This window comes from Gigantopelta aegis, chromosome 4, assembly GCF_016097555.1.
Source record: "Gigantopelta aegis isolate Gae_Host chromosome 4, Gae_host_genome, whole genome shotgun sequence".
Classification (NCBI taxonomy): domain Eukaryota; kingdom Metazoa; phylum Mollusca; class Gastropoda; order Neomphalida; family Peltospiridae; genus Gigantopelta; species Gigantopelta aegis.
In genome coordinates this window covers 36,016,193-36,043,525 of record NC_054702.1, presented here as the reverse complement: position 1 = coordinate 36,043,525, position 27,333 = coordinate 36,016,193, and the positions used below count along the sequence as shown (strand labels likewise).

General features: G+C 35.3%; 1 protein-coding gene across 5 annotated transcripts in view; it reads right to left on the bottom strand.

Moving 5' to 3' along the window:
- LOC121370483 (coiled-coil domain-containing protein 9-like) overlaps window positions 1-27,333 on the bottom strand; it is a 44,528-nt gene extending 17,195 nt beyond the window's left edge. For 3 of the 5 annotated variants that reach the window (XM_041495739.1, XM_041495741.1, XM_041495742.1), the window contains exons 1-9: window positions 27,293-27,333; window positions 14,450-14,562; window positions 10,776-10,889; window positions 10,030-10,146; window positions 8,111-8,185; window positions 5,343-5,765; window positions 3,022-3,192; window positions 1,415-1,602; window positions 459-508 (exon numbers count right to left, since the gene is read on the bottom strand). In XM_041495739.1, coding sequence (XP_041351673.1) covers window positions 459-508; window positions 1,415-1,602; window positions 3,022-3,192; window positions 5,343-5,765; window positions 8,111-8,185; window positions 10,030-10,146; window positions 10,776-10,889; window positions 14,450-14,458 — 1,147 coding nt within the window. In that variant the 5' untranslated portion in view covers window positions 14,459-14,562; window positions 27,293-27,333. Of the gene's footprint in view, window positions 1-458; window positions 509-1,414; window positions 1,603-3,021; window positions 3,193-5,342; window positions 5,766-8,110; window positions 8,186-10,029; window positions 10,147-10,775; window positions 10,890-14,449; window positions 14,563-17,933; window positions 18,092-20,393; window positions 20,410-27,292 lie in introns of those variants that run through there. The other 2 variants (XM_041495740.1, XM_041495744.1) reach the window with 2 other exon arrangements.

Below are 27,333 nucleotides of genomic sequence, written 5' to 3'. Positions count from 1 at the left end.
ATTTAAGAACAAATAAATCTGATGAAAACTCTATATAACTGCAGGTAGAATGAGCATTTTTTTAAATACAAATATGTGTTGCAAACTATCGACTGTCCATAAAAATAAATATATTGAAAATACTAGATGGTTAGTTGAGCTTTCAGTCTGTAAATATGTTGTTGTTTTTTTGTTTTGTTTTTCCACTCAAAAGCAAACTTCTTACTTAATGTTCATAATAGTTTGAAGGCAAGACCTGTCATTCACAGTTTCTCACAGGTTAACTACTGAACAAAAGAATGCATAGCAATCAACTTAATAGAGCTGGAATGTGTAAGATGGCTTGTGCCTTCAGTGTGCATTCCAAGCAGCATACATTATCAGCATTAAATGTCTTTGTATATACTGTGAAAGGAGGATACCACAGTAACTATTTATTAATTATTAGCAAACACTGTGAGATATTAAACGATGCAAACCTGGACGTTTTGCTGGCTCTGTTCTTTGATTACTGGAAGCTTCATCGAAACTGTTTCAGAAAAGAAAGATAATAGTTCTTTATTAAATAAAAATAAATGCATTTAACAAAACATAATATTTAAAATAATCATTTGAAAAAGTCTTAAGATATGAAGGAGAAAGTAAAAAGTTTAATAATTTCCTCTTTTCATACCCTTGGACTGGTCCAAGCATCCCAACTGCAATCAAATGTCTATATCTTCCATCGTGTCTAGGGCATACATTTCCGATCACATGATTACATCATTCTCCTTTTTCTTAACACCGGCCTCAGTGGTGTAGTGGTTAAGTGATCGGACATAAGTACTGGCTCCCACCCAGAGTGAGTTTAACAACTCAGTGGATAGGTGTAAGATCACTACACCAACTTCTCTCACACTAACAACCAACTATTAACCCTTTGTCCAGGACAGACAGCCAAGATAGATGACGTGTGTGCCAAGGACAGCGTTCTTGAACCTTACTTGGATATACATGTAAGCACAAAAATAAGTTGAAATGAATACATTTTTTAACACAGAGTAAATTTCATGTGGGCATCAGGGCCCCGTTTTACGAAGCAATCTTAGCACTAAGATAAACTTAAGTGCATAGCTACCGTATGCACTTAAGGTGACCATAGCACTAAGATAAACTTAAGTGCATAGCTACCGTATGCACTTAAGGTGACCATAGCACTAAGATAAACTTAAGTGCATAGCTACCGTATGCACTTAAGGTGACCATAGCACTAAGATAAACTTAAGTGCATAGCTACCGTATGCACTTAAGGTGACCATAGCACTAAGATTGCTTCGTAAAACGGGGCCCTGGGGTGTAAGTTATGACTGAAGAACCAATGTTTCAAACAGACAACAGTTCTAAGAGACCCAATCCCCCCCCCCCCCCCCCCCCCCCCCCAAAATCCTATTCTTACTCCTGCTGATTTTTTTCAGCATCCCAAGCTCTGCGCCATTCTCCAGTTTGAGATTTCTGTCGTGCTAGTCTCTCACTGTCGATGCGTTCGCGCTCTTCCTTCCAGTGGGTGTACTCCAGTCGCTCCCGTCCAGTCATTGCCAGGGACATTTCCATCTTCGTTCTTGGAGGACCAGACTTTGGCCTTTCCTGTAACAATTTACCAATATATATTTTCTGTATTTTACTACAATGTACATACTGATAAGAACTGAAAAGAAATATGACACTATGACACAGTAAACCAACCTATTTGAACTGTGTTGTCATTATAAGATTACACATCCACGTAATTAAAGTTAAAAGTTTGTTTTGTTTAAAGACACCACTAGAGCACACTGATTTATTAATCATCGGCTATTGGATTTCAAACATTTGGTAATTTTGACATTTAGTCCACTGCTTTTTTTCATTATTAGTAAGAAATCCTTTATATGTACCATCCCACAGACAGGACAGCACATACCACGGCCTTCGATATACCAGTCGTGGTGCACTGGCTAGAATGAGAAATAGCCCAATGGGCCAACCGACGGAGATCGATCCTAAACCAACCACACATCAAGCAAGTGCTTTAGCACTGGGCTGCGTCCCACTCTCCCCATGGTAATTACTAATTAAAATGTGTCCCTCTCCCCCCATGGTTTTTACAAATTAAAATGTGTCCCACTCTCCCCGTGGTAATTACTAATTAAAATGTGTCCCACTCTCCCCGTGGTAATTACTAATTAAAATGTGTCACGCTCTCCCCGTGGTAATTACTAATTAAAATGTGTCACGCTCTCCCCGTGGTAATTACTAATTAAAATGTGTCCCACTCTCCCCGTGGTAATTACTAATTAAAATGTGTCCCACTCTCCCCGTGGTAATTACTAATTAAAATGTGTCACGCTCTCCCCGTGGTAATTACTAATTAAAATGTGTCCCACTCTCCCCGTGGTAATTACTAATTAAAATGTGTCCCACTCTCCCCATGGTAATTACTAATTAAAATGTGTCCCACTCTCCCCGTGGTAATTACTAATTAAAATGTGTCCCACTCTCCCCGTGGTTATTACAAATTAAAATGTGTCCCACTCTCTCCGTGGTAATTACAAATTAAAATGTGTCCCACTCTCCCCATGGTAATTACTAATTAAAATGTGTCCCTCCCCCCCCGTGGTTATTACAAATTAAAATGTTTCCCACTCTCTCCGTGGTTATTACAAATTAAAATGTGTCCCACTCTCCCCATGGTAATTACTAATTAAAATGTGTCCCACTCTCCCCATGGTAATTACTAATTAAAATGTGTCCCTCTCGCCCCGTGGTTATTACAAATTAAAATGTGTCCCACTCTCCCCGTGGTAATTACTAATTAAAATGTGTCACGCTCTCCCCGTGGTAATTACTAATTAAAATGTTTCACGCTCTCCCCATGGTAATTACTAATTAAAATGTGTCACGCTCTCCCGTGGTAATTACTAATTAAAATGTGTCACGCTCTCCCGTGGTAATTACTAATTAAAATGTGTCACACTCTCCCCGTGGTAATTACTAACTAAAACGTATTTAATACAGTAACAGTACTTGTCTTTCTTTTCTCTCTCTCATCTGAGCAGGAACATTCCCAAAATCTTGACCTCCGAAGTTTTTGGGATGTCTTCTTGATTCTTTCCTTGTCGACTCTCTGGGTTCCTGGTTGGACGATTCTCGACGCCTGTCCAAGAGGAAGTTATAGGTGGGGTCTGGAGGAGGACCCTGGGAAGGGAAATATTATTTTTCATTATTTCTCTGATCACTTACGCTTAAAGACTTCCTGCATATCATTCATTGGTCATTATGTGGTAACTGTGACACTTAATCTAAGAGTGGAAACTCACAACTGCCCAAGCAGGCTACTCCTAACAAACAGCACCAAGACAGATGTTATGTGCATTTATTTTTCCCTGATAGCATAACATATACCATGGCCTTTGAAAGGAAAAGAAAGAAATGGTTTACTTAGTGACACCCCAGCACATTTTAAACTACAGTTACTTAATGCATGAGAGAAAAAACCCATTGCTGCCACAGGCTACTCCTACACATGCACCTAATAATAGCAAAGGATCTTGTCTGTGTACTCTCTCATACATACCCCTTACACGTACCATGGTTTGTAGTATACAATGTTCTGGACACTTTTTCTTTCATTGTTATGAATAATAAAAAAACATTTTATTTTTGGTTTAACATATATAATTGATAAATAATGGCATTGGTAACAATAAAAAAAGAAAATATGATTTCAATTTGTTTATTCCAAATCTAGCAAATTCATGTTGGAGACAACCGCCACCACCAAAAAAAAAAAAAAAAAAAAAAAAAACCCAAAACCTACATTAGGTCCACTAAGAGGGATTGATCCTGTGACTGACTGGGTAAACTCTTTACCACTGAGCCTCATTCCACTATCATGGTCTTTGGTGTACCAATTGTGAAGCATGGGTTGGAATGGAAAAAAACAATCCATACAAACACTAATGCAAGCAATAGTGCTAAAATTTGGAACAAGACTTCAAAACCAGGGGCCTAATTCACTAAACTCTTGCAACTTTGCGATCTCGCAGTGCAATGCTAAAAGACTTACAAAGAGGATGCTTTGTTGTCTAGCAGAGCCTAAGAGACCTTTGTGAATTAGGCCCCAGGATGCATACAAAACCAACCCAACAGGGATGCCTATAAAACACACACACATCCAAACAAATGCAAACATTTCACTGTTTTTATCCAAATATAAATCATGCAAAATGTTAAATGCAATAAGAAACATGTGTACATGCTAATTTAATGGTATGGCAACATTAGATTAATTTTTTTTACAGAAATGCATTTTATTATATACATAGCAATGAAATATATAGATTTACAGAAACTATAAGTCATATTTCCACTGTATTTTAGCTACAGTGGAAATATAGAAATCATATTTACTTTTTTGTAAAAGTTTATGATTAAATTATCTCCCTTTGTCTCGTTTCTTCGTATTTAAGTTTGATGATTACCAAACTGAATGCTTTGCAATTCGTGAAAATATGGTTTTCACACATCTAAAAGTGCTTTTTAAAAATGTAAGCACTCTATTAGTATTAAAGTAACAACCTGAAATTGAAGCACTTTTCAAGATCTGTGTGAACCCCAATATTTAACGGTTTAATTATTTGAAGTAACGTAACACAGACCCTAACATTACCAGTTATTACTTGGACACCCTCCCCACCCCCAAATGATATACTTTGTACAAAAGGTCCATGAGATGTAGGCCTACCAGTTTACCACTTAAACAAATATTTTAAAATATCACTGGAATACCGAACTGCTTCTAAAGAATATCGCTCATTCCAATATGTAACAAATGTATAGAGACAAATGTGTTCTGTTTTAAAGTTAAAATTTGCTTTTGTTTAACGAAACCACTAGAACACATTGATTTATTAATCAACGTCTATTGGATGTCAAACAATTCTGTTTTAAAGTTAAAAATTGTTTTTCTTTAACGACACCACCAGAGCACATTGATTTATCAATCATCGGCTATTGAATGTCAAACATTTGGTAATTTTGACATGCAGTCTTAGAGAGAAAACCCGTTACATTTTTTCATTAGTAGCAAGGGATCTTTTATATCCACCATCCCACAGACAGGATAGCACCAACCATGATCTTTGATATACCAGTCATTGTGAACTGGCTGGAATGAGAAATAGCCAGCCCAATTGGCCCACCAACGGGGATCGATCCTAGACCGACTGCACATCAGGCGAGTGCTTTACAACTACGTGTTCTGTTTAAAAGAATGGATAAAATGTAACAATATATATATATATGGAATACATACAGTAACAAACTATGGTATGAGACCAACTCACACTGCCATCTTGAGATAACTCCTGCAGCCTGCCTCTACCATGTGGGGCAGGAGAAGAATTCGAAAACTGATCGTGTCTCGTATCGTGAGACTTCCACCGATTCCTGTGATCTGCGTCACCCTGACAGCTCATCTGCCTGTGGTCGACATCGCCGCGTCTGCTTGGCTCCCACACTTCGTCATCATCGTCACCCTCATCATCAACACGAGGCATGTCCTGACGCAGTTGCGGAAAGCTAAATCGGTTTTCATTATTCGTCTTCTTTTGGTGTGGCCTCTTCCTCTGACCTGAAGTGTTTGGCGATTTATGAAACGTTCTGGGTGGTGTCCTCTGAGGGAAGTCCTCGTTGTCCTTATCTTGGATGGCACTGTTCTTGAACTCCCACTGAATCACCCGAAAGTCGCCTCGGTGATCAACAGGATCCTGCATGCAGTAAGAAGCCTATATGTTATGGCAGCACAATGTCTTGGTTAGCACGAAGCAAACAATAAAAACAAATAACAAAATGTCATGCAGAATTGTGCTTCACAATCCAAACAAAAACCAATCAAATAGTTAAAAGCTTGGGTCAAATAGTACAAAATACCTTTTCTTTCAACTATATTATTATATACAATCAGGGTTTGAACTTTAAAACAGCATCAATGGAAAGTGTCCCTGTATACAACATATTAAATGAAAAGTTTTCAGTGCATGTAACGTTGCTTTTTCAAAAATTAAAATTCAAGAATTTTATAATTAAACTTTAATATTACATAAACAAATGCGTAGCATGCATTGAAATTCTACATGCTTCAACAAATATGCACAAACTTTTACAGAATCACAAATAGGGACATTTTTCGAAATGCTAAATGCCAAAAATAATCATAGAATCAGTATTTAAAAAAGAAGAAAAGAATGTCTGTTTAAAGCAATCTGAACATATGCTGTAATCAGAAACTGTGAGGTCTCATGTGGTACACATCATCACAACATTTGAACAGAATGAGAGAAAAAACCTTCCGTTTGTGAGATACACTTCTAATTTTTTTTTTTCCATATTAAAAATTAATAACTATTTATTTTTTCTTGACCATTCCCTTGTCGACAAATATCAACCCATGCAAAGGGAGAAGACATGGGTTGTTACAGTAATTTTATATCTAATTTATACACACATAATGTAGTTACTACTTTATAGGCAGACTTAATTAAAATAATATATTCACAAGGACCTGGATTTTAACAAGTATCTAGAGTAAATGAAAGTATATAATGATATATGAAAATGAGAGAGAGAGAGAGAGAGAGAGAGAGAGAGAGAGAGAGAGAGAGAGAGAGAGAGAGAGAGAGAGAGAAAAAAAAATATGCACACACACACGCACGTGTTTTGATTATGTACATATTTATCATTATTTATAACAACATTTCAGTGGTCTGTAAAAAGAAGTAGGATATACAATAGGCATACAGATATGAAGGTGTTTTACTTTATATCAATTTTACGTGACCTGTTGGGGCTGATGAAAACAAATGAATGAACAAAAGTAATTTTAAGATTATATATCAAATAGAGAATGGTACATTGCCCACTTGGTAACGAATTTATTAAAGCAGTTTTTACTGTAGTGAATGTTTCTTAATCAGGTATCTTTGTTTAACTTCGTTTTGGAAATGAGTAATGTTTAACTGTACATTTTGCACTTTGCATTTATATATAAAATACTTAGCTAACAATAATAATAAATAAAAAATATCATCTGTTTTAGTATTACTTTTACATCCAAATATAACAAGTTCAAATGATAAATTTAGGTTTAAATATATGATTACAAGATTTTAATAACCAATTCAAAAAATTGTTCCAAAAAAGCTGAACAACTTTACATTCCCAAAATAGATGTTCTATAGATTCTCGCATTTCATGACAAAAAGCACACATTTCACTGTCAATAAGTTTTAGTTTATAAGCAAACGTGTTGGTAGTCAGTATCCTGTGTAAAATTCTATATTGGAACCATCTTAATTTTATTTCTTGAGTGGTTATAAATGGCTTTAAATAGATAACAGACCAGTTTAGGTTGGAAGTGAAATGAAGTTGCCATTTTAGTATGGCAATATTTGGAACTTTCGACAACGTTAATGTATAATAATATAATTTTGAGCCTTTTCTAATGGAGCAAAGTGTCCGTTGAACCGGAGAATCGTCCAAGGAGATATTCGTTTCAACTTTTTTAATATTTGTTTTCCAAAAAATATGACTTAACGGAATTAACAATGCCATGGTATTCTAGAAAAGAAGACACTTCTAATTGGTAGCAAGGGGTATTTTGTACGTACTGTCAGACAGACAACACATTCCATAACTTTTGATACTACCAGTCACTGAGAACTAGTTATACTGGAAAATAAGTTTCGCTCATCTCTCCACAAGAGCCACTTTAAAAATTTACTACCACTCTTACTACAAATCATGTCTCCTATCAATGTAAAATTGACAGTTTGGTAAACTGGAGAAGAAACAAATCACAAATATTCTAAATAAATACATGTACAACAAAACAAAGCAGATAGAAAAATACAATAACATTTTGTAAAAAAATAAACACACAAACAAACTTTGGTTCCGGGAGGAACAAGGTCTACCAAATAAAACAAAAAAGGGAAGCAAACTGCTGTTTGAAAACCATGGCTATAGGTGTGACACATATGGTATAGATAAGCACAAAAAACACCCCCAAAAAACCCTGAATGATGACAGTAAAAATAATTTCTGCTCCACCAACCTCTTTTTTAACTTTGCCTCTGCCTCGACCACCTGACTTCGAAACCCGAGCTTTTTTGTCTTCGCCAGTCGAAGGCTAAAACAAACACAACGAAAATCACCTTAAGTATCCTGTCAGTTACATTCATACATTTTTCAAAACAAAATAAGTACCTGTATGTGAAGCAAACAAATATTAAGAATATGACAAAACAATTGGGTCTGCTTCTTCAGTACCCTTCATTATTCATGTAGTAATATTCTAGTGGGAAACAAACCATTCAAACCAGTCACAGAAGGAAAAACTATCACTGAGTGAAAGTTCCACAATTCCATCACCACAATCATGGACCCAATCCACACCCTGGAGAGACACCAGCAGACAACAATATTCAGACTACGAACAGGTCATTAATAATGACTGTCCATGTCAAATAGGACCACAGTCTCCACAGAATATCCTGCAGTCTTGCCCCCTGAACATCAAAGAAAGGTTAAAGTTCTGGCCAACCCAGATGAAAATCAAATTAATATATCAAGTTAGTGCCCACCCAATCCAACCTGACCAGTTGCTGTCATCTTCCAACACTTATGTATGGTCATGCATTTTACACTCGATATTATTTTCTCCAATTCATGCAATTAAGAAAATGTCTACGGCAAGAAAAAATATACCATGGAAAAAATATTGAATATAATAGTACTAAACCAAATTACTTCCAGCTGGGTCAAAGTTCGAGGTGCACCCAACTTTTGATAGAGAAGTGAACACCACAAGTCGTGTGATTGGTGATAAATGTGAATGTGTTGGTTGTAAAAAAATAGTATCAACTGGGCAAAAAAGTATACAATTTTATTTCATCTAGTACCACTGTGTCAAGTAGCCTAGTGCTTGAAACATGTATGGGGTACCTGTAAAAAAAAGTACTCGAATTTTGTGTGGAACTAGGGTAGTCATAGACGCTACCTGTTATCTCAGAAATGAGCAGCTTGACCCCCAATTTTTTCTGATTCACTTTAAGGGTGAAGGGTGGCAGTATTTATATCTGTGGCATTTATGTCGATTGATACGCTGCAGGTAGGAGTTTTAGCCACATATGTTACTATTGTCGTCTATGGGATTTGATTTGGTAGTATACACCCATAGAGTCCACAGCCCAAAAAAGTGATAGTGTGCAATTTTGAGGAGAGTCCAGGAGCCCGAGGTTTCAAAAAATCATATAGGACTCTCTAGCTTGGCTAGCATACAAGTCTGCATGGCTCGTGAAAGTTATTTGTACAAATTACATTGATTATTCGAAATGACACAGTCAACATATATCTGAAAATCCTGGGAAACCAGTCTTGAATAGCGATCTTTTCCATGGCTACATGCAAAACATTTAGTGTATCTTCTGATTTACTGGTGACGCACGGCAGGGCTCGCTGGGTTAGTGACAGGCTCTAAAGATTTGTAAACAGGGAGACCTTATGACACTAAAATCATTTAAACCACAATCGCTCACTGAGTGACAAAGACAATTAACAACTCCATGGCATTGCTAACTGCCATGGACAAATTCAGGGGTTTCACCACTTATAAATTTCTAGGCATGATACAATAATAAGCAGAAAATCTTCAGGGCATCATACAACTAAATTAAGAAAAAAATTGGCCACCAGTGCAAACAAAGTACCTCATTCTTTTCATCATTTGTTTACCATGATATACATGTACCACTATACAGTGAACTGAATCAGTCAATTTAACAAAGATCCATTTCCAGAGGACCCAATATTACACACAAAAAGCATGTTTTTAAAACTTAAACCAATATAATCTGTATGTAATAATCACCTTTACAAAGACAATTTATTATATATATGGAGATTAAAATGTCCTTTATAATATGAAGAGTTGGACACTCAGTGAATTTGTTGATTTAGTTACATTCTGTTTACCATTATGTCCTTTCTGGGCGATGGAGTCTTTTGTGGTCGATAGTTGTCCTTGACATTGGAATGCTCTTCCGCGCTGACCTTCAACTTGGCAGCATACTTCTTGTCGGCCTCAATTTCCTGTTACAACACAAACAAAGAGAGTATCAATATTCTCCGTTATTATGCTATAGACACAGCAATCCAGAAAATTTATAAATTCAATAACGGAAGAAAAAGGTTGTTTGTGATGCTAATATATTGGTCATTATATAAAATAATGTAATTATGGATAGAGAGAAAAAAATCATTACATGTACATAAAAAAAAAAAAAATATATATATTGCAACATTGTTCAATGCATTTTAGTACTTAATCATTGCAACTTGAGTTGTAATTCACCAGATTAGAATATGAAACACATGCATGTCTGTAAACTAATCTGTCCAACCAAGGATTACTGAGGACAATTAACTCTCAAGATTCCCACACAACTTAACACCAATAAGAGTAAGCGAAACTGATTTTATTATGTTCTAAAACTACAAGAATACATAACTAATCTGGTCTGATACGGTCTCATTTTCAAGCAGTCTGAAACATTTGTCAATCAGATGCGACAAAGAAACGTTTCGGACGTATGTGTCGGTCTTCTTTAAAAACCATTGGTTCAAAATCATCCATTACCCGGATGTGTCTTACGGACAACACACAGATCCAATAAAGGGACCATTAATAGATATATGTGTCACTAGCTTAAGTTGCATACCTGGTGCCGTCTCCGGAGAGCATCGTTCTTTTTCCTAATTTCCTCCATTTTCTTGTTGAGGAGAGCCTCTCGCTCCTCCTTGGTGAGAAGATCGAGAAAGAGTTCGTCTTTTAACTAAAAAGTAAATCACATGTTCATGCGACACTACCAACATGACAACAATTAGTGCATAGCTCAGTGGTACAGCGCTCACATGATGCAGGATCGATTCCCATCGGTGGGCCCATTGGGCTATTTCTTCGTTCCAGCCAGTGCTCCACAACTGGTTAAAGGTACGGTCAACTCAAACAAGATTGTTATGTGTTGGAAAGATGCATACCCGGACCACCAACACATACTCACACTTTAACAAATGAAAAACGCATAATTTTAGAGTTAATAAAAAAACATGATTATTCCTGCTAACTGGGGGCAGCCATTTTGTTTCGTTTTTGTGACGTCCGGTGGTATAGCTTGGGGCGAAGTGACGTCAGCTCCGTCCATCTTCTTTATGCACAGTGTAAACAAACGCTCTAATTTACGACAAGGCGCTTCGCTTTCATCAACCTGACTTGTAAAACAACATAAATGACTTGATAGTATAATAAACTATTTAACTAAATATATTTCAGGTTACATCAATAGAACGAAATGGAGTTATAGTATTTTTCTTTTTTTTTAAATCCAAAGAAAAAATGCATACTATTAGGCCTATTGGTAGGGCACGTTCGAGCAAAAACTACAACTCACAATACCCAAGTGATACTTTTCTTTTCTTTCGGACGACGTAATTGGTCAGTTTTGTGATTTTAGATGGCAAAGTCTACTTAATCAAGGGTTTTACAGAATTACTTACAGTAATAAAGCAGTGCGGTTGGTAATATCCATTACAATTTGAGGTGTATCCGTACTGTTATCACACAATACCCTGTGATCTTCATAAAAGAGGCACGTCTTTTTAGTGTATCTATAGACAGTGTCTGGGGACTGTCTAAATATACACCTGCCAATCAGGAACCACAGAAAGGCCATAGAAAGAAAAGACCAATTAATCAAGAAAACACTCCGATTATTGTTTCAGTACGTGGGTTAATTTATGTACGAAACATAATAGTATACAGTTATTTCAACACTTTGACAATGGTGGTTTATTTTGTATTGAAAGATAATATACAATTGGTGCTGGCTTAGTAGGATGGATATAATTACAGAACATTGCGATGCATCTGCAAAAATCAGGTATGTTTTGTTTCTTCAGTTCGAAGACTAATTCCTGACGTGACATGTTAGGTATTACGTAACTACCAGCTTGCCAACAGGGCGTATTCACTGGGATGGTACAAAATGGCTGCGCCCGTTATATATAATAGCCATCACATTTAACCGTTTTATTAATTAACTATACGATTATACTTGTTGATATTAAGCAATAATGTGCATTATATATCGTTCAATGCCAAATGCCTTAATTGTCCCCTCCTTTAACAAAGGTCTTGATATGTACTATCCTGTCTGTGGGATGGTGCATATAAAAGATCCCTTGTTACTAATCGAAAAGAGTAGCCCATGAAGTGGTGACAGCAGGGTTCCTCTCTCAATATCTGTGTGGTCCTCAACCATAAGTCCGACGACATATAACCATAAATAAAATGTGTTGAGTGCATTGTTAAATAAACCATTTCCTTCCTACAATTAGTGTTAACTTTCATTGTACATATAAACTATACATTACTTATATATACACAGCCATATACATGTACGTGTATCATAACATATATATATACATGTGTGTCCATTTTACACTGATATCCAACTCTAAATCAGAGCCGACAATGAAATTTTAAAAGTGCCAAAACAGCCCTTGAAATTTGTGACACCAATTGGCAGTACAGCCTCAGAAAGCTGCTGCATAATTTTTCTGTATTTTTTTTTTATTATGGTGTATTTCACGTCGTTATTATCTGTTCTAAATTGCCATATTGCACGATGATATGAATTTTGATTGGCACAACCTTACCCTTGCAATTCATGTCTGCCTAAAGTATGTAAAAGCTGAAGTAAAATAAATTAATGTTAAATTTTTTTTGTCAATGCAACTTCAGTGTTGAGATATTTATAGCAGTTTATACTAGATAGATCAAATATTAATACCAAAGCAAAGAGTATATTAGCTGAAGCACAGTACTTTTGCACCAGTGTTTGCTTTGGCAGACGTCATATTCTGAACCATGGACTTACGTATACTAAAAAATGTACATATACATGCACATACATTTAGACCTTACAATTCATGTCAGCATTCAGCAATGATTATGCAAAGGTTCAACTAGTTTGTCAACTTAAGTAATGCCATCATTTTATTTAACCAAAATGAAAGGAAGGAAATGTTTTTATCTAACGACACACTCAACACATTTTATTTACGGTTATATCACGTCGGACATATGGTTAAGGACAACACAGATATTGAGGGCGTAAACCCGCTGTTGATTAGCAGCAAGGGATCTTCTATATGCATCATCCCATAGACAGGATAGCACATACCACGGCCTTTTATATACCAGTCATGGTGCATTGGCTGGAGTGAGAAATAGCCCAATGAGCCCACTGACAGGGATCGATCCCAAACTGACCGCACATCAAGCGAGTGCTTAACCACTGGGTTACGTCTCGCCTTTATTTAACCAATGCAACATCAGTGAAGTATAAATTTATTATACATGTACATATGCATGTGCACTGGGCTCGAAAGAAGAGTGAAAAGCAGTCAATTTTTTTATACCTAGCAGGTGAAATAGAAATTCACCTACTAAAATTACCAAAACATCACAGGTCATTTTTCAAGAGATAGATTTATGTATGATTATCTCATCTGCTATTTAGCTCGTGATTATCTTAATATTATATTTTAATTTTACAATGCTTTAAAATACATCTCAGAGGTCCTAAGGTTGATGACAGTCACTTTTCGGACCCTTGTTTTGGCTTCATACACAATAAATAAAACATATCCAACATTAATTTTTTTTTTTTTTTTTATATGATATATTTGACAAAAGGTACTTTTTATTTCTTTCATCTTTTGAAACTTAAAATTAATATTTTTCCAGAATTATGAAAAATAAAAAAATACCGACCTGTAAACAGCGTTGTCGTTTGTTATATAAATTTGACAGTGGTCAAGGTTAACAGAGCGTTTTTTATTTTAATGTGGCGAAGCATTGTAATAATATAGCTAATTTTGAATTTGAATGACGTTAGTATTTAAATGATGTCACTTTGCATCTTCTTACAATAACCAAAATTGGGTACATGAAGTTTCTGTTTTAAGAATGCGGGAAAAATTCCAATGCAAAATTGCTATTGAAAAAAAATAAAAATTGAACATTACCAATGCAACTGAATGTGTTTGTGATTAAACAAATTGTACCTTTTACAAAATACGGATTTCAAGTAAAATTATGGTAAGATGTGCTATATTTATTTTTTACGAAGCCAAAACAAGGGTGCGAAAAGTGACTGTCATCGACCTTAATTTTCCACAGCTGCTTTATTTCCAGCAGGCAATATATATGTTTTTCTTAGCAGGACATATTTCTTTTACCCTGTGATTTAAAAAAAATAACAGAGGGCATATTTTACTTTCTATTTCGATCACCTGGTGCAATATGTAGTTATCAATAGTTGTTTCTTACCTCAGCCATGTTTTAAGTTTGTTCAAGGCAGTAAGTATTCTAGCAGCAGATGATCACCATATCAGCATGTCATGGAGAAGTTACATGTACAAGCCCCTGAGATTTTGTTTCACCTGAAGAATAAACAACAACATGTTATTATTAATTAATATACCAGTACTACATATATAGATGTAAGTATACATCCCGAGGGAGAGAAATAAAAGAACAGATAAATACATGTAGTAACACTATCAGCAAATACTGACTGCAGCCAAAACTCACATCCACGGTATCAGGAAATTAACTGTGTTACTAGCTGGCTGTCAATTCCACATTACATCTCAGCATTTTATACAGGAATAACTATAGTATTTCTTTCCCTCGGTATATATACATGGCATATAGCCATTACATGTATGTAAGTACATTTATATTAATTATAACATGCAAAAAGTGTGGAAACTTCATAACAGTGCTAGCAACAGACTACCAATAAAACACAAGTACATGAACATTATGTTATACTTGTACATACAAAATTTGGATATCAAATGGCTCACAGAAGAATATAAAATCCACTAAGACCTATAATAAAGATTTTAACTTGTTATATTTTAAGCGAAAGCATCAAGATAAGCAATTGTAGTTATAAAAAAATACAACAGTTTGCAGTACTTAATCATTACTGATGTATGACATTGTACCTGATCAGTACAAATTAAAAATAAATAAAAAGATCCATCTTAAATAACTAAGAACTGTACTTAGGCTGTCATTTCGCTAAATGTAGGAATATATATGTAAGCAGTACCAGCACTTCAGGTTTACATACTAGTACAGTAACTGGAATATCAAGTTTTAATTACCTTTAACAATTCCTTTCATCTTATAGGTGACATAAACAAGAAAAAAGATAGATAATTTATCCTTTTTGGTAGAACACATGCTACATGCATACATATGTGTATGTAATAATGGGCAATACAAATTGGAAACAGACAAATTAAAACATAAATAATAAATTAATATTCAATATACAGCACATGGTGTAAATAAACATGTACTTATACACGTCTAAAATTACAATGAGGAGATCATTTCACATGTGTATGTATGACAGACTATTAACAGTACAAGGTTACCCATGATAAGTGATTATGATGTCAATTATATTAGTATTACTCACAATGTATATTTACACATATATACATGGGCCAATAGTTCAAAATCTTTGGTAACGAGAAGTCGGTTCACATACGTTTTACTTAGGTAACTGATTCTTGAGTTACATGAATAGTATATATATGCATAACCTAATCAACTGCCTCAAACTTGTATTGCAATAATTTGTTATCTTCTAAAGCTAAAAACATGTTCTTGTAACTCAATTTACTATCAGTAGGATAGTCTGAAAGAAAGCTTGCAGCTGTACAAAAAATAGGTTTGGTTATGTGAATTAAATAAATTAAATAACTGCATAATCGGGTGAGCAACCAGATCACAGCACAGACCTGGATGTGTATTACTGTTGTGTACTTCATTAATATTTCAAATGTATTTTAAAACAAATTTGATTTGTAGATGATACAGTATTTCTCAAGTGTCCAAAATCAGTCTCAAAAATGCAACTCTTTATTTTACCATACATGTATAACCAATTGGTAGTTCACGTGAATTTAAATTTGTGAAACCGATATGCAAACAGAACGGTTCAAGTAAAATAATGTGTACTACACAGAGGATAGTTGACACTATAATAAGAGTACCAGTGATACATGATACGCCCCTCAGGAGATTGTTGGAAAAACATATATTAATGAATATGTCAAGGGTATGATTCAATACTAGTTATGTGATATAAAAACAACAACTGATTTGTATCACAGTCACCTATAGTAATTGTATATGACACACCACCATCCCAAGTTGTTCCTACATGTGAGGTTTGATGGTCCTGTATCTGTATGTAAGATATGGTCCGGACAAGGATTTACTGTTATGTGCAGTAGACCATGAAACATAGGTCACAGTGGCCTAGTATTGTAGTAATAGTACACGACACACCGCCATCCCAAGTTGTTCCTACATGTGAGGCTTGATAGTCCGGCATGCAAGATATGATCCAGACAAGGATTTACTGTTATATGCAGTCTTGATAGTCCGGCATGTAAGATATGGTCTGGACAAGGATTTACTGTTATGTGCAGTAGACCATGAAACGTAGGTTACAGTGACCTAGTAATAGTATGCAACACAACACCATCCCAAGTTGTTCCTACATGTGAGGTTTGATTGTCCTGTATACATCTGTATGCAAGATGTGGTCCAGACAAGAAAAAGTTAACCGACGTAGGGACAGACATACAACGTCATACCATAATACGACCCATCATAGATGGGCATATAAAAATCATGGTCGTCAGCAGAGCCAATACTGATTTAAAATAGGTTGTTATACTTAAATTGTTAAATGTAACTATATATACATGTAGTCCTGAAATAACAATCATGTATACATACAATAAATCTGCCATTACTAAAAACTATTACATGTAGTACATTAATTACACATGCAGTTCAAATTGCATCTACAGGTTAACTTTATAATAAAAGTCAAGTTAAAACCAGAAACTGCCCCAACCCCAGCCAGTGCACTACAACTGGTACATCAAAGGCTGTGGTATGTGCTATCCTGTCTATGGGATGGTGCATATAAAAGATCCCTTGCTGCTAATCAAAAAGAGTAGCCCATGAAGTAGTAGTAGTGAAAACTAAACATACTTGTATACGCAACATATTGTACAATCAATAATTATGAATACAAGTTAGGAACTATTTATCCCAATATTGAGACAAAACCCAGATGCATAATCCGTAGTGCATGGCTAGAAAAGAAATGAATTCAATAAAAAAATAAAAAATTGCATAATGAAATCTCAGCACATTTTAAACTACAGCTATATGCTGTCTAATATAGATGGTTATTTCAACAGTCGATATAAGGAAAGAGGAAACCAACTGTCACCACATAGGCTATTCCTAAGAATAATGCAGCAAGGGATCTTTTATATGCAGTTATGTACAGACAGGACAGTACTTCACAAAGCCTTTGATGTACTGAGGCACTGATTGGGTTGTCTCACAATCCCAACCCCCAAGTCCACAGAGGGTAATTGATTATGTGACCTATCACATCTAAGACAAGCACAGGGAATAGTATCAAAGGCTGCATGGTACACCAGAACAGGTAATAATTGGTAAGAAAACTCTGTTCAGTTAATTACATGTGCACACATGTATTCAGTTTCCATTTGGGTCTGGGTTCTTTCCTGGCACATACAGTCTATGCACAACTTTGGTAAGTACTTAAGGATATGTAGGAGTATAAATGTAACTACATGATTGAACAAGTAAAACATTTAAATGACAAAACCATAAAACACATTACACACATCTACTGTTACTGTATACATGTACATGAGTTTCAGTGCGAGGTGCATACCATTACATCAGAAAGCATGCAGCTGGCACCCCTGACATCTGAGGGAGGCAGACAGCTAGAGCCACAGAAAACATGTGATATATGATAAACCCATTGAAGTCTTGTCTATGGAGAATCAGCTGGCAAAATTCCAATTTGAAAACTGGAACCATGTAGTACTACATGTACATTAGAAAGAAATGGAAGAAAAGAAAACGAACAATTTAACTGACACACCATTGTTTCTGCCAGAGGGTAAAACAGGTATGGCGCCATACCCAAATGTTTTGCAGATTTTTTTGATTTTTTTAAAGTTAATCTTTTGACAAAATTAATTACAATTACTGTATGATTTTCTTAACCCTAATCCTAAACCTAACCCATTTTCTTTCTGGGGAGGCCCTGCATACCCCCTGTCGACTGTGGTTGCCTTCAACAAATATTCTATTCCATAGCGCCATACCCAAACATTTCTTTCTGGCAGAAACACTGCACATATATATATATATATATATATATATATATATATATATATATATATATATATATATATATATATATATACATCACCAATTAAGATGACTAAAATACAGTGTATAATGCATATGGTTATCTTGATAATTAGTTTAGCTATAACTTCGGTCTTTTTTGTTTAATGACACCACAAAAGCACATTGATTTATTAATCATCGGCTATTGGATGTCAAACAAATTTAGTAATTCTGACATATCGTCTTAGAGAGGAAACCCGTTACATTTTTCTATTAGTCAAAAGGGATCTTTTATATATAATATATGTACTTTCCCACAGACATGACAGCATATACCACAGCTTTTGATATACCAATTGTGGGTCACTGATTGGGACAGGAAAACTCCTAATCAGGGAATGGGGTCCACAAAGAGAAATTGATCCTACAACAAAAGCAATGCAGGCTTAATTAATAATTGCTCTGCCAAATTAGTTTAGATACAGATACCGATCAATGTAGTAAGAAGAAACCCACTCCCATTGTACAGGTCGCTACTATTAAATATCATTTGGTTCACAGAGATTTAAGAGTCTCAATAAGATATATAGCCAGAGGGTACTTTTTTGCAGCTTTTATTTTTTAAAGTTAACCTTTTGACAAAATTAATAACTCTTTATCATTACTGTATGATTTTCTTAACCCTGGCCGTAAACTTAACATTTTCTTTATGGTGGAGCCTCCACCCCTGCCACCATATACCGCCTATTGACTGTGGCTGCAATCAATTCCATAGTACCACATTTACCCAAAATTTTCTTTCTGGCAGAAACACTGATAATTAAGGTGACACGATTTGTTTGCTTCCAATTATCTCACAACATATTTGAGTGGGAGCTGGTCAATATGAACAGTACCGAAATGTACCAACTAAAATATGTACTCTATTTTGGTCAAAATGTACCCATGCATACCAAAACATATTTGCAGGGGTTAACGCCATGACGCCAGAATTAAAGTTGCAGACCCTAGTTTTAACCCATGAAAATGGACATTAAGTTTGGTTATCTACATACCTGTAACACATCTGGATAAATTACAACAGAGTGAAACACGAGTCTGTGATGTTGAAACGACAAAATATCCTTAAACTAGACTAAAGCTTGACTCTATAACCATTACATCAAGTCTTGAAATAAGCGGCCGGTCACGGTCATTATCCGGTACAAATTTGTAACTTGTCAGTAACAATGTTGATTGTGCCGGTCACCATGTCCGAAGCTCTTGTTGTAGTAAAAGCCGGCTGTTTTGGAGTCGAATACACTTAATGCACCAATTTAAAAAAAAAATTGATTACAAATGAAAAAATGCAAATGTGTACCAGTGGAATTCGAACTGGTTCGCGGGGCACTTGACAGTCCAACACGAAGTTCATCTACAGTCAGCGTACCTGTTTAGTAGGATTTTTTATAGTCTCGATTTTGCGGGAACTTACATTGTGAAAAGTGATGTCACGCATATTACTATTATTAGTAACTGACCTTTCGTACTTAGCGTATACTTCCTGTGGCGTTTTCGTTTAAAGTTTGCAATTCAAATTGCTTCGTGGTTAACAATTAAAGGATGTTGAACAAAATAACTTCAGTCTTAAATGCTGTAAAAGAACAGACAGGTACCGATAATGACAAATCAACTGTCCCTGTTTCCAGTATCCGCGGCGAGCAGCCGCCGATTAAATCGTCTCCCAAACATATATCCTGCAGAGTAGTATCTTAAAATCTAGCACTGAACTAAAATGGTAAAAGGAGTATTTAGTTAAAACAAATGCCTCTTTGTGGCTACAGTTTGAAGAAAACACCAAAGGCGAGGTTACACTTATGACGTGCTCGCTTTGCAAAACATTTAAAAAAGAAATGCAGTACAATCACGATTTTTCGGACGCATGGAGTCCACAAATCTGCTTGTGTCAAATGCTAAAGATCACCCGGCAACCAAAAATATAGAATATTACCACAAACAAGACACTGATGACATTGAAAAAAATGGATGAGTCCGAGTCAGATCATCATGAATCTGAAAGTTCAACACAAAGTGATAATGACAACAGTTTCATGGGTGTCTTAAGCCCTATCCTAACCGGCCGCGAGCGATTATTTTAGAAATCATTGACTTCCATTGCCGCATCCTAACTGTACGCGCGCAACGCGACAGATTTATATGTCGCGTCGCACGTGTGCGGTTAGGATACAGCAATTGAAATCCATGATTTCTAAAATAATCGCTCATGCAGCTCGCGGCTGGTTAGGATACAGCTTTACCAGAGGACATATATTAATGCATCATAGACTAGTAAGTATGTAACAATAATAAATGTCATCATTTGGTGACTATTGCCGTAATTGCTGCATTGGTTATTTAGTAATTAAATATATCAATTATTAAACAACACAAAAACATAATTTATTTCATTTTTATTTACAATGTTTTGGGACAGGTTCCAATTTCTTTCATGTCAGGCACAAATTGATTGGTGCAGGACATTGTGTCAGGTACACTAAAATGTTTTATTTCAAGGCTTGTTACATTTGTGTACATCTTAGAGGTATAGTGCATTTATAAAATTATTTAAACATTGTATTTTGGGGTATTAAAAACATCACGATGAACATAAACATTTCAGATGTACAAAAATAGATATTGTAAAAATATTAAAAGAAAAGGATTTTCTAATTTAATGAAGGAAATGGTTTATTTAACGACACCCTCAACTCTTTAATTTAAATTACCAAAAATGACTCCAACAGTGTAGTGTTTAGAAACTTTAATAGCAATTTGACAAATCTGATTTACATTTACCTAAACAGAATTACCCCTGTGCATGCTGTAACCTCACCATGGTGCAGGGGTGTAACATTCTCTTTGAGAATGGCCAATACAGCACAGACTGAGTAAAAGTCAGCATCTATCTGTAATATTTGTGTTTCCGCATGGTTCTCTACACTGTGTTTTTGTTTAACTGTTGAATTTTTATTATTGATGTTGATCATCACTTTAGATTTGTATTTACATGTACCATAGTTTGACACCCAATAGTCGATGTACTTTTCGTGCTGAGGTGTCGTTAAACATCCATTCATTCTAAACAGAATTATTTTTAAAGATAGCTATATATACACATACATGTACAAGTGACACAGTTTTCGAATTACAATGTAGCCTTTTGATGACTTGGTAATGACACAATTTTGTTAAATTCAATTTTAAATCGCATTCGGGAGATGGTGGTTATGTAGATGGCTAAATAAAGTACTTTTAGGGGGAAATCAAATGTATATATTTGCAAATAATACTTTGTTGGGCCATTAATTAGGTCAACCATCTGTGAAGGAATGTCTTTAATCTGCATTTGATTTAAATAAGTTTATTTTACACTAAATTAAAAAATGTCAACTCTATCATGCTGTGATGACTGTTATTTAAAGGGACATACCTTAGTTTTTAAACACCAAAGCATATTTTTCATCCTGGTGTTTCTAATACCAAACAATGCATTTTTCATATTTGTAAACACGCACATGCATCTGAAAAGTAGCAATTTATTGATTCAAGTTTTAAGTCTAATTTTAAGGATATCTTTAAATAATATGTGGATTGTTCAAATATTGTCTCTCAACAATCTATGTCACAGAGATAATTCAATATAAAACATGTACCAGTGTGTAAATGATCAGGGGATGAAAGAACATATTAAAGTTGTTTTGGTTTTTTATTTTAGAAATTATTCTTTCTGTGCCTATACAGTAAGCATGTTTGAACTTTTTAAAAAACCCACTTGGAGTTAAAATCCCCCAAGCGATCAACTAACTAAGACAAACCAAATACTGTACATATGTACAATTCAACATGAAATGTGTCCTGAATGCAGACGTTTGTTTTTGAAAAACTGAGGAGTGCTAAAAATTGCACTCCTCAAAATGCTTACGAGGCGGGTGGAAATCACACTCCTCAAAATGCAGAGGAGGGCAAAATCGCACCCCTCAAAATAATCAGAATTTGAGGCAAGAGACCGGGAGAAATTACACCCATGAACATGATTAAGTTTGAGGAGTAATGATTTCTAATTAAATAATGTTTTGTGTTTTAAAAATAAATATCCTAATTTAACTAATATGATGGTTGTTCATAAAGATGGAAGGAATGGGTCACTGCAGTCTTACACAAGAAAAAGAAACATTATGCACACATTTATTGATTTCTTATGTATTATGTGCATATCATGTTGCATTAAAATTCTGAATCTGACCTATCTACATTATCTTTCAATCATGATAATCTGTTGATTATTTATGAATAAAGAATTGAAACTGATTTGTTTGTGCTTATTCTGTTTCATTTAAAATAAGTACAATAATTTTAGTCTTCATCGCAGAATGATATGATTTCTCCATGGCCACAAACCTGTGAACTGAATGTGAACTGACATTGTAACAACTATGGTATTGTTAAATGTCTAATAAGAAGTTAAAGGCCATTCCACACTAGCGCAGCGCATCAGCATGCAGTAAAATGTCAATAATGCCCACATATACGCAGCGTGTCAAACAGAAATAAAAGAGTGAAAAATAAAGCTGAAGAGGAAAAGAAAAACGGATTTGATTTGATAACAAGCTCCCAGGAAAATAATTTCGAGTAAATCGGTTTTAATGTATTTGTATAGAAGATTACTTGATAAAAAACGCAAGAGGAAGTTTTGGTTACACGACATCGTTGACCAAGCATTGGCTGCCATTTCTGTGTCTTTTTAACTAACTGATTGAATGTGCACCTCTATGATCAACCTTTCTTCGTTAATATTTTTTTTTGCATTGCTTTTCAGTAAAATAAATAAAAAAGAAAGAAAGAAATGTTTTATTTAACGACACACTCAACACATTTATTTATGGTTATATGGCATCAGACATATGGTTAAGGACCACACAGATTTTGAGAGGAAACCCACTGTCGCCACTTCATGGGCTACTCTTTCCGATTAGCAGCAAGAGATCTTTTATTTGCGCTTCCCACAGACAGGATAGCACAAACCATGGCCTTTGTTGAACCAGTTATGGATTACTGGAGGGTGCAAGTGGTTTACACCTACCCATTAAGCCTTGCAGAGCACTCACTCAGGGTTTGGAATCAGTATCTGGATTAAAAACATGCCTCGACTGGGATCCGAACCCAGTACCTACCAGCTTGTTGACCAATGGCCTAACCACGACGCCACTGAGGCCGGTTTCAGTAAAATAAAGATATTCATCAATGGTATGTGGGGGTTTTTGGTGGAAGACCTAAAATGTTACAACATTATGAATTCATAAACTGGGGGTTTCTGTGCACATCAGAGCAGCAAGCAGCAAAAATCGCTTTGGGAACGATCGAAAAAAACTCGACGTTGACGCACGGGTATATGTATATATGGTAATTCATTGGAAGTGATTTTTTGCTGCCGACGTGCTGCGCTAATGTGGGACGACCTTTATACATCATTGATTATACTACTAACTTGAATCATAGCAACCCATAAAAATAATTTTTTTTAAATTAAAGTTGTTTTGGTTTTTTATTTTAGAAATTACTCTTTCTGTGCCTACAGTAAGCATGTTTGAACTTTAAAAAAAAAACCCACCCCTGGAGTTAAAATCCCCCAAGCAAACAACTAAGACAAGCCAAATACTACACATGTACAATTCAACATGAAATGTGTCCTGAATGCAGACCTTCGTTTTTGAAAAACTAAGGAATGTTAAAAATCGCACTCCTCAAAATGCTTACGAGGCGGGTGGAAATCACACTCCTCAAAATGCAGAGGAGGGCAAAATCGCACCCCTCAAAATAATCAGAATTAGAGGCAAGAGGAATTACACCCATGAACATGATTAAGTTTGAGGAGTAATGATTTCTAATTAAATATCTTAAGAGTTAATGTTTTCTGTTTTCAAAATAAATATCCTAATTTAACTATTATGATGGATGTTCATAAAGATGGAAGGAATATGGGCCATTGCAGTCTTACACAAGAAAAAGAAACATCATGCACACATTTATTGATTTCTTATGTATTATGTACATAATTAGTGCCGAATACGATATGTATCACGAATACATGTATAGGATCTTGAATACGAATAAATATTCACGAATACCAATAATTACAGTAATCGAATCTACCTGGCAATACTGTACTATTAATTGACTTGCTGAATGAAGCAACACACCAGTGAACAAAAATCAAAAATAGCATTTAAATAGTAGGACTATGAAATGTGAGACGTAGGAAATTAAATAGTTAAATCTCGGTATTAAAAAATATTATAAATAAAAACAAAATTAAAAAGATGAAAAAACAAAAGCATATAAACATCGTCTAGTGGAAAAAGAGAATCTTTAAGCAGTGATCACATCTCCTGCTAACCCTAACCCTCTCCAAAACAGAAATAACATGATTTTTTTAACATTTCACCATCATTAAAATCTTAGAAACATATTGAAATATAGAGGTGCATCGATGTTTTTGGACAGTGTTGTTTTTCATTTATTTCCTTTTTTTGTTTGGTTTCAAAATAAGAATTTGACTGCTGGTACTTTTTCCAAATTGTGCTCATTATAAAAATAGCATTCCTTGTGTGTGTGGTTTTTGTTTGTCGAAACTATCCCCTCAATTCCACACACCCACCAATTTTGTGATTTTCATTTATTTTAATCAGACATGTGATCGCTGAACATTGTTAATTTCAGCTTCTTGTCAAATGTTTGTTGTTGATTTCAGCTTCTTGATGCCGGCTGCATATTGCACAATGAAATAATTGCATAATGAGATAATGAAATTGAATCTCACGGTGTATTTAAAATCCATTGAACCTTTTACTTTTTTGTGATGTCAGTCTAGCTTATAAATATAATATTTTATCTCACGATCATTGCAAACTTACATTGTTAATAATAATTAACTCCATTACACTGAGGATGTACTGGTTTTTGTTATCGAAAACATCATGTGACTGACGTAATTTGGCCGTCATGAGTACGTTGGGTAGTGAATAGTTGACTGCTTAAAATACTTCTGTGTATATATTCAGCTTGCAAACTGTGGTCTTTCTAAATTCGTATAATAATAATAATAGCAGAATGGTTGATGTTCCATTTTAGAAATGTGCTAAGTTGCACGTTGGTTGTCATGCTTGTTCATTCAGGTTAACATCAATAGAATTACGGAACGAATAAGTTACCGAGTTTTCCCGATTGTTAAACCGATGAGATCTTAATAATAAGTGAACTCCTAGCTGACTGGCTCAGTGTAAAGATAACCAACCAATCGTGTTTCAATTTATAAAAAGTATTCTAGGAAGTTCATTGCATGTGAACAGAATGGAAAGGTTTGTGGCGTTGTGGATTGAATTCAATAAACAATTAAAATGGCAGTTAAAAAAAAAATACACACGTGATTTGTTCAATTTAGGGGCGCGTTACTTCGCGCCTGTCAGATTGAGTTGACAGGGGTTTACGGGCGTGATAGCGCTCGCTTGTGTCAAAAACTAAAGCCTGCTAAATGATCAGGCTCTTCACCAGGAGACGAAACATCTATAGTCTGAACCAAATTGTTAACAACTATGATAAAATTACTCTCCTACCTTTAATTACTATTAATTAGATTTTCCCCAAATTATGTCAAGATGCAAATCATGACAAAACCATAACAGTGACACAGATTCGACATTCAAGACTGACAATGACACCAATATTGACTTCACTGAGATTGCATAGAGCAACATACATGCAGTTTTCTGTCATCTACTATTCTGCTTGTTTATAAATGGAATACTCTTCAAGAGGGTTGCATGAGTCGATATGCCGTAAGGCCAAATAAAATAAAAAGAGTTGGTGATCGTCCTTTTGATCACACAAATCAGGGTGTGGAGGGTTGGGGTTTTTTTCTGTGAAGAACTTTATAAAAACCCTGGAGACCATTTAGTTTGCAGGACTAGCAGCCAACAGTGCATGCGCCTGGATGTTGTAGTTCCTTCACTGGCCGCCAGATGGACCTGTTGATGGTTTAACCCGTTACGGTGCTTACGAAAGCAGCGAAGTTGAATTGCTACTATCTCGACTGCATGTATTTTTCCCTAGATGCAATCTCAGCAAAGTCAATATCGTTGACATCGTTAGTCTCGTACATGGAATCTGTGTCACTGTAATGTTTTTTTCACAATCTGTGTTTGAACAAACTGTGAGGACAATCTAATGGTAATTAAAGGTATGAGAGTAATTTATTGTAGTTGTTAACAATTTGGTTCGGACTTTTGGGTATAAAATGTTAGTGTGTTGGAAACAAATTGGGTATGAAACATCCCTTAGCCTACTGAAAACTATTAACAGTTGCAGACCCAGACTTTGCCACACACGCCAGACACAGATCCAGCTTTGGTGTTTTGGGCCTTAGTCTCCATCTCCCTTCATTAGTCTCTCTCACTGTTTTAGTCTCCACCCCCCCCCCCCCCCCCACCCCATCATTAGTGTGTGTGTCTCTCCTCTCTCTCTCTCTCTCTCTCTCTCTCTCTCTCTCTCTCTCTCTCTCTCTCTCTCTCTCTCTCTCTCTCTCTCTCTATCTATCTCTCATCTACTAATTTAATGCAGAACTGATGAATTCTGATCAATATCTGGTTTCTGGAATGGAACTTTAAAAATAAAGTCAGAAAAAAAATGTAGGGCAACGTAATAGAATCGACATGATTAATTTAGTACTTAATACAGACAAAACTGATCAGTCTGCCATACAAACGATAGCGTAATAGTAATTATTAACTAACAAAACAACTAACATTTCAACAAAAATTATAGAAAACATAAAATTCTTGAAATTCCACAACTCACGAAAGATGTTGCTCCATGTTTGGACGGTAGTCTCGCCTCTC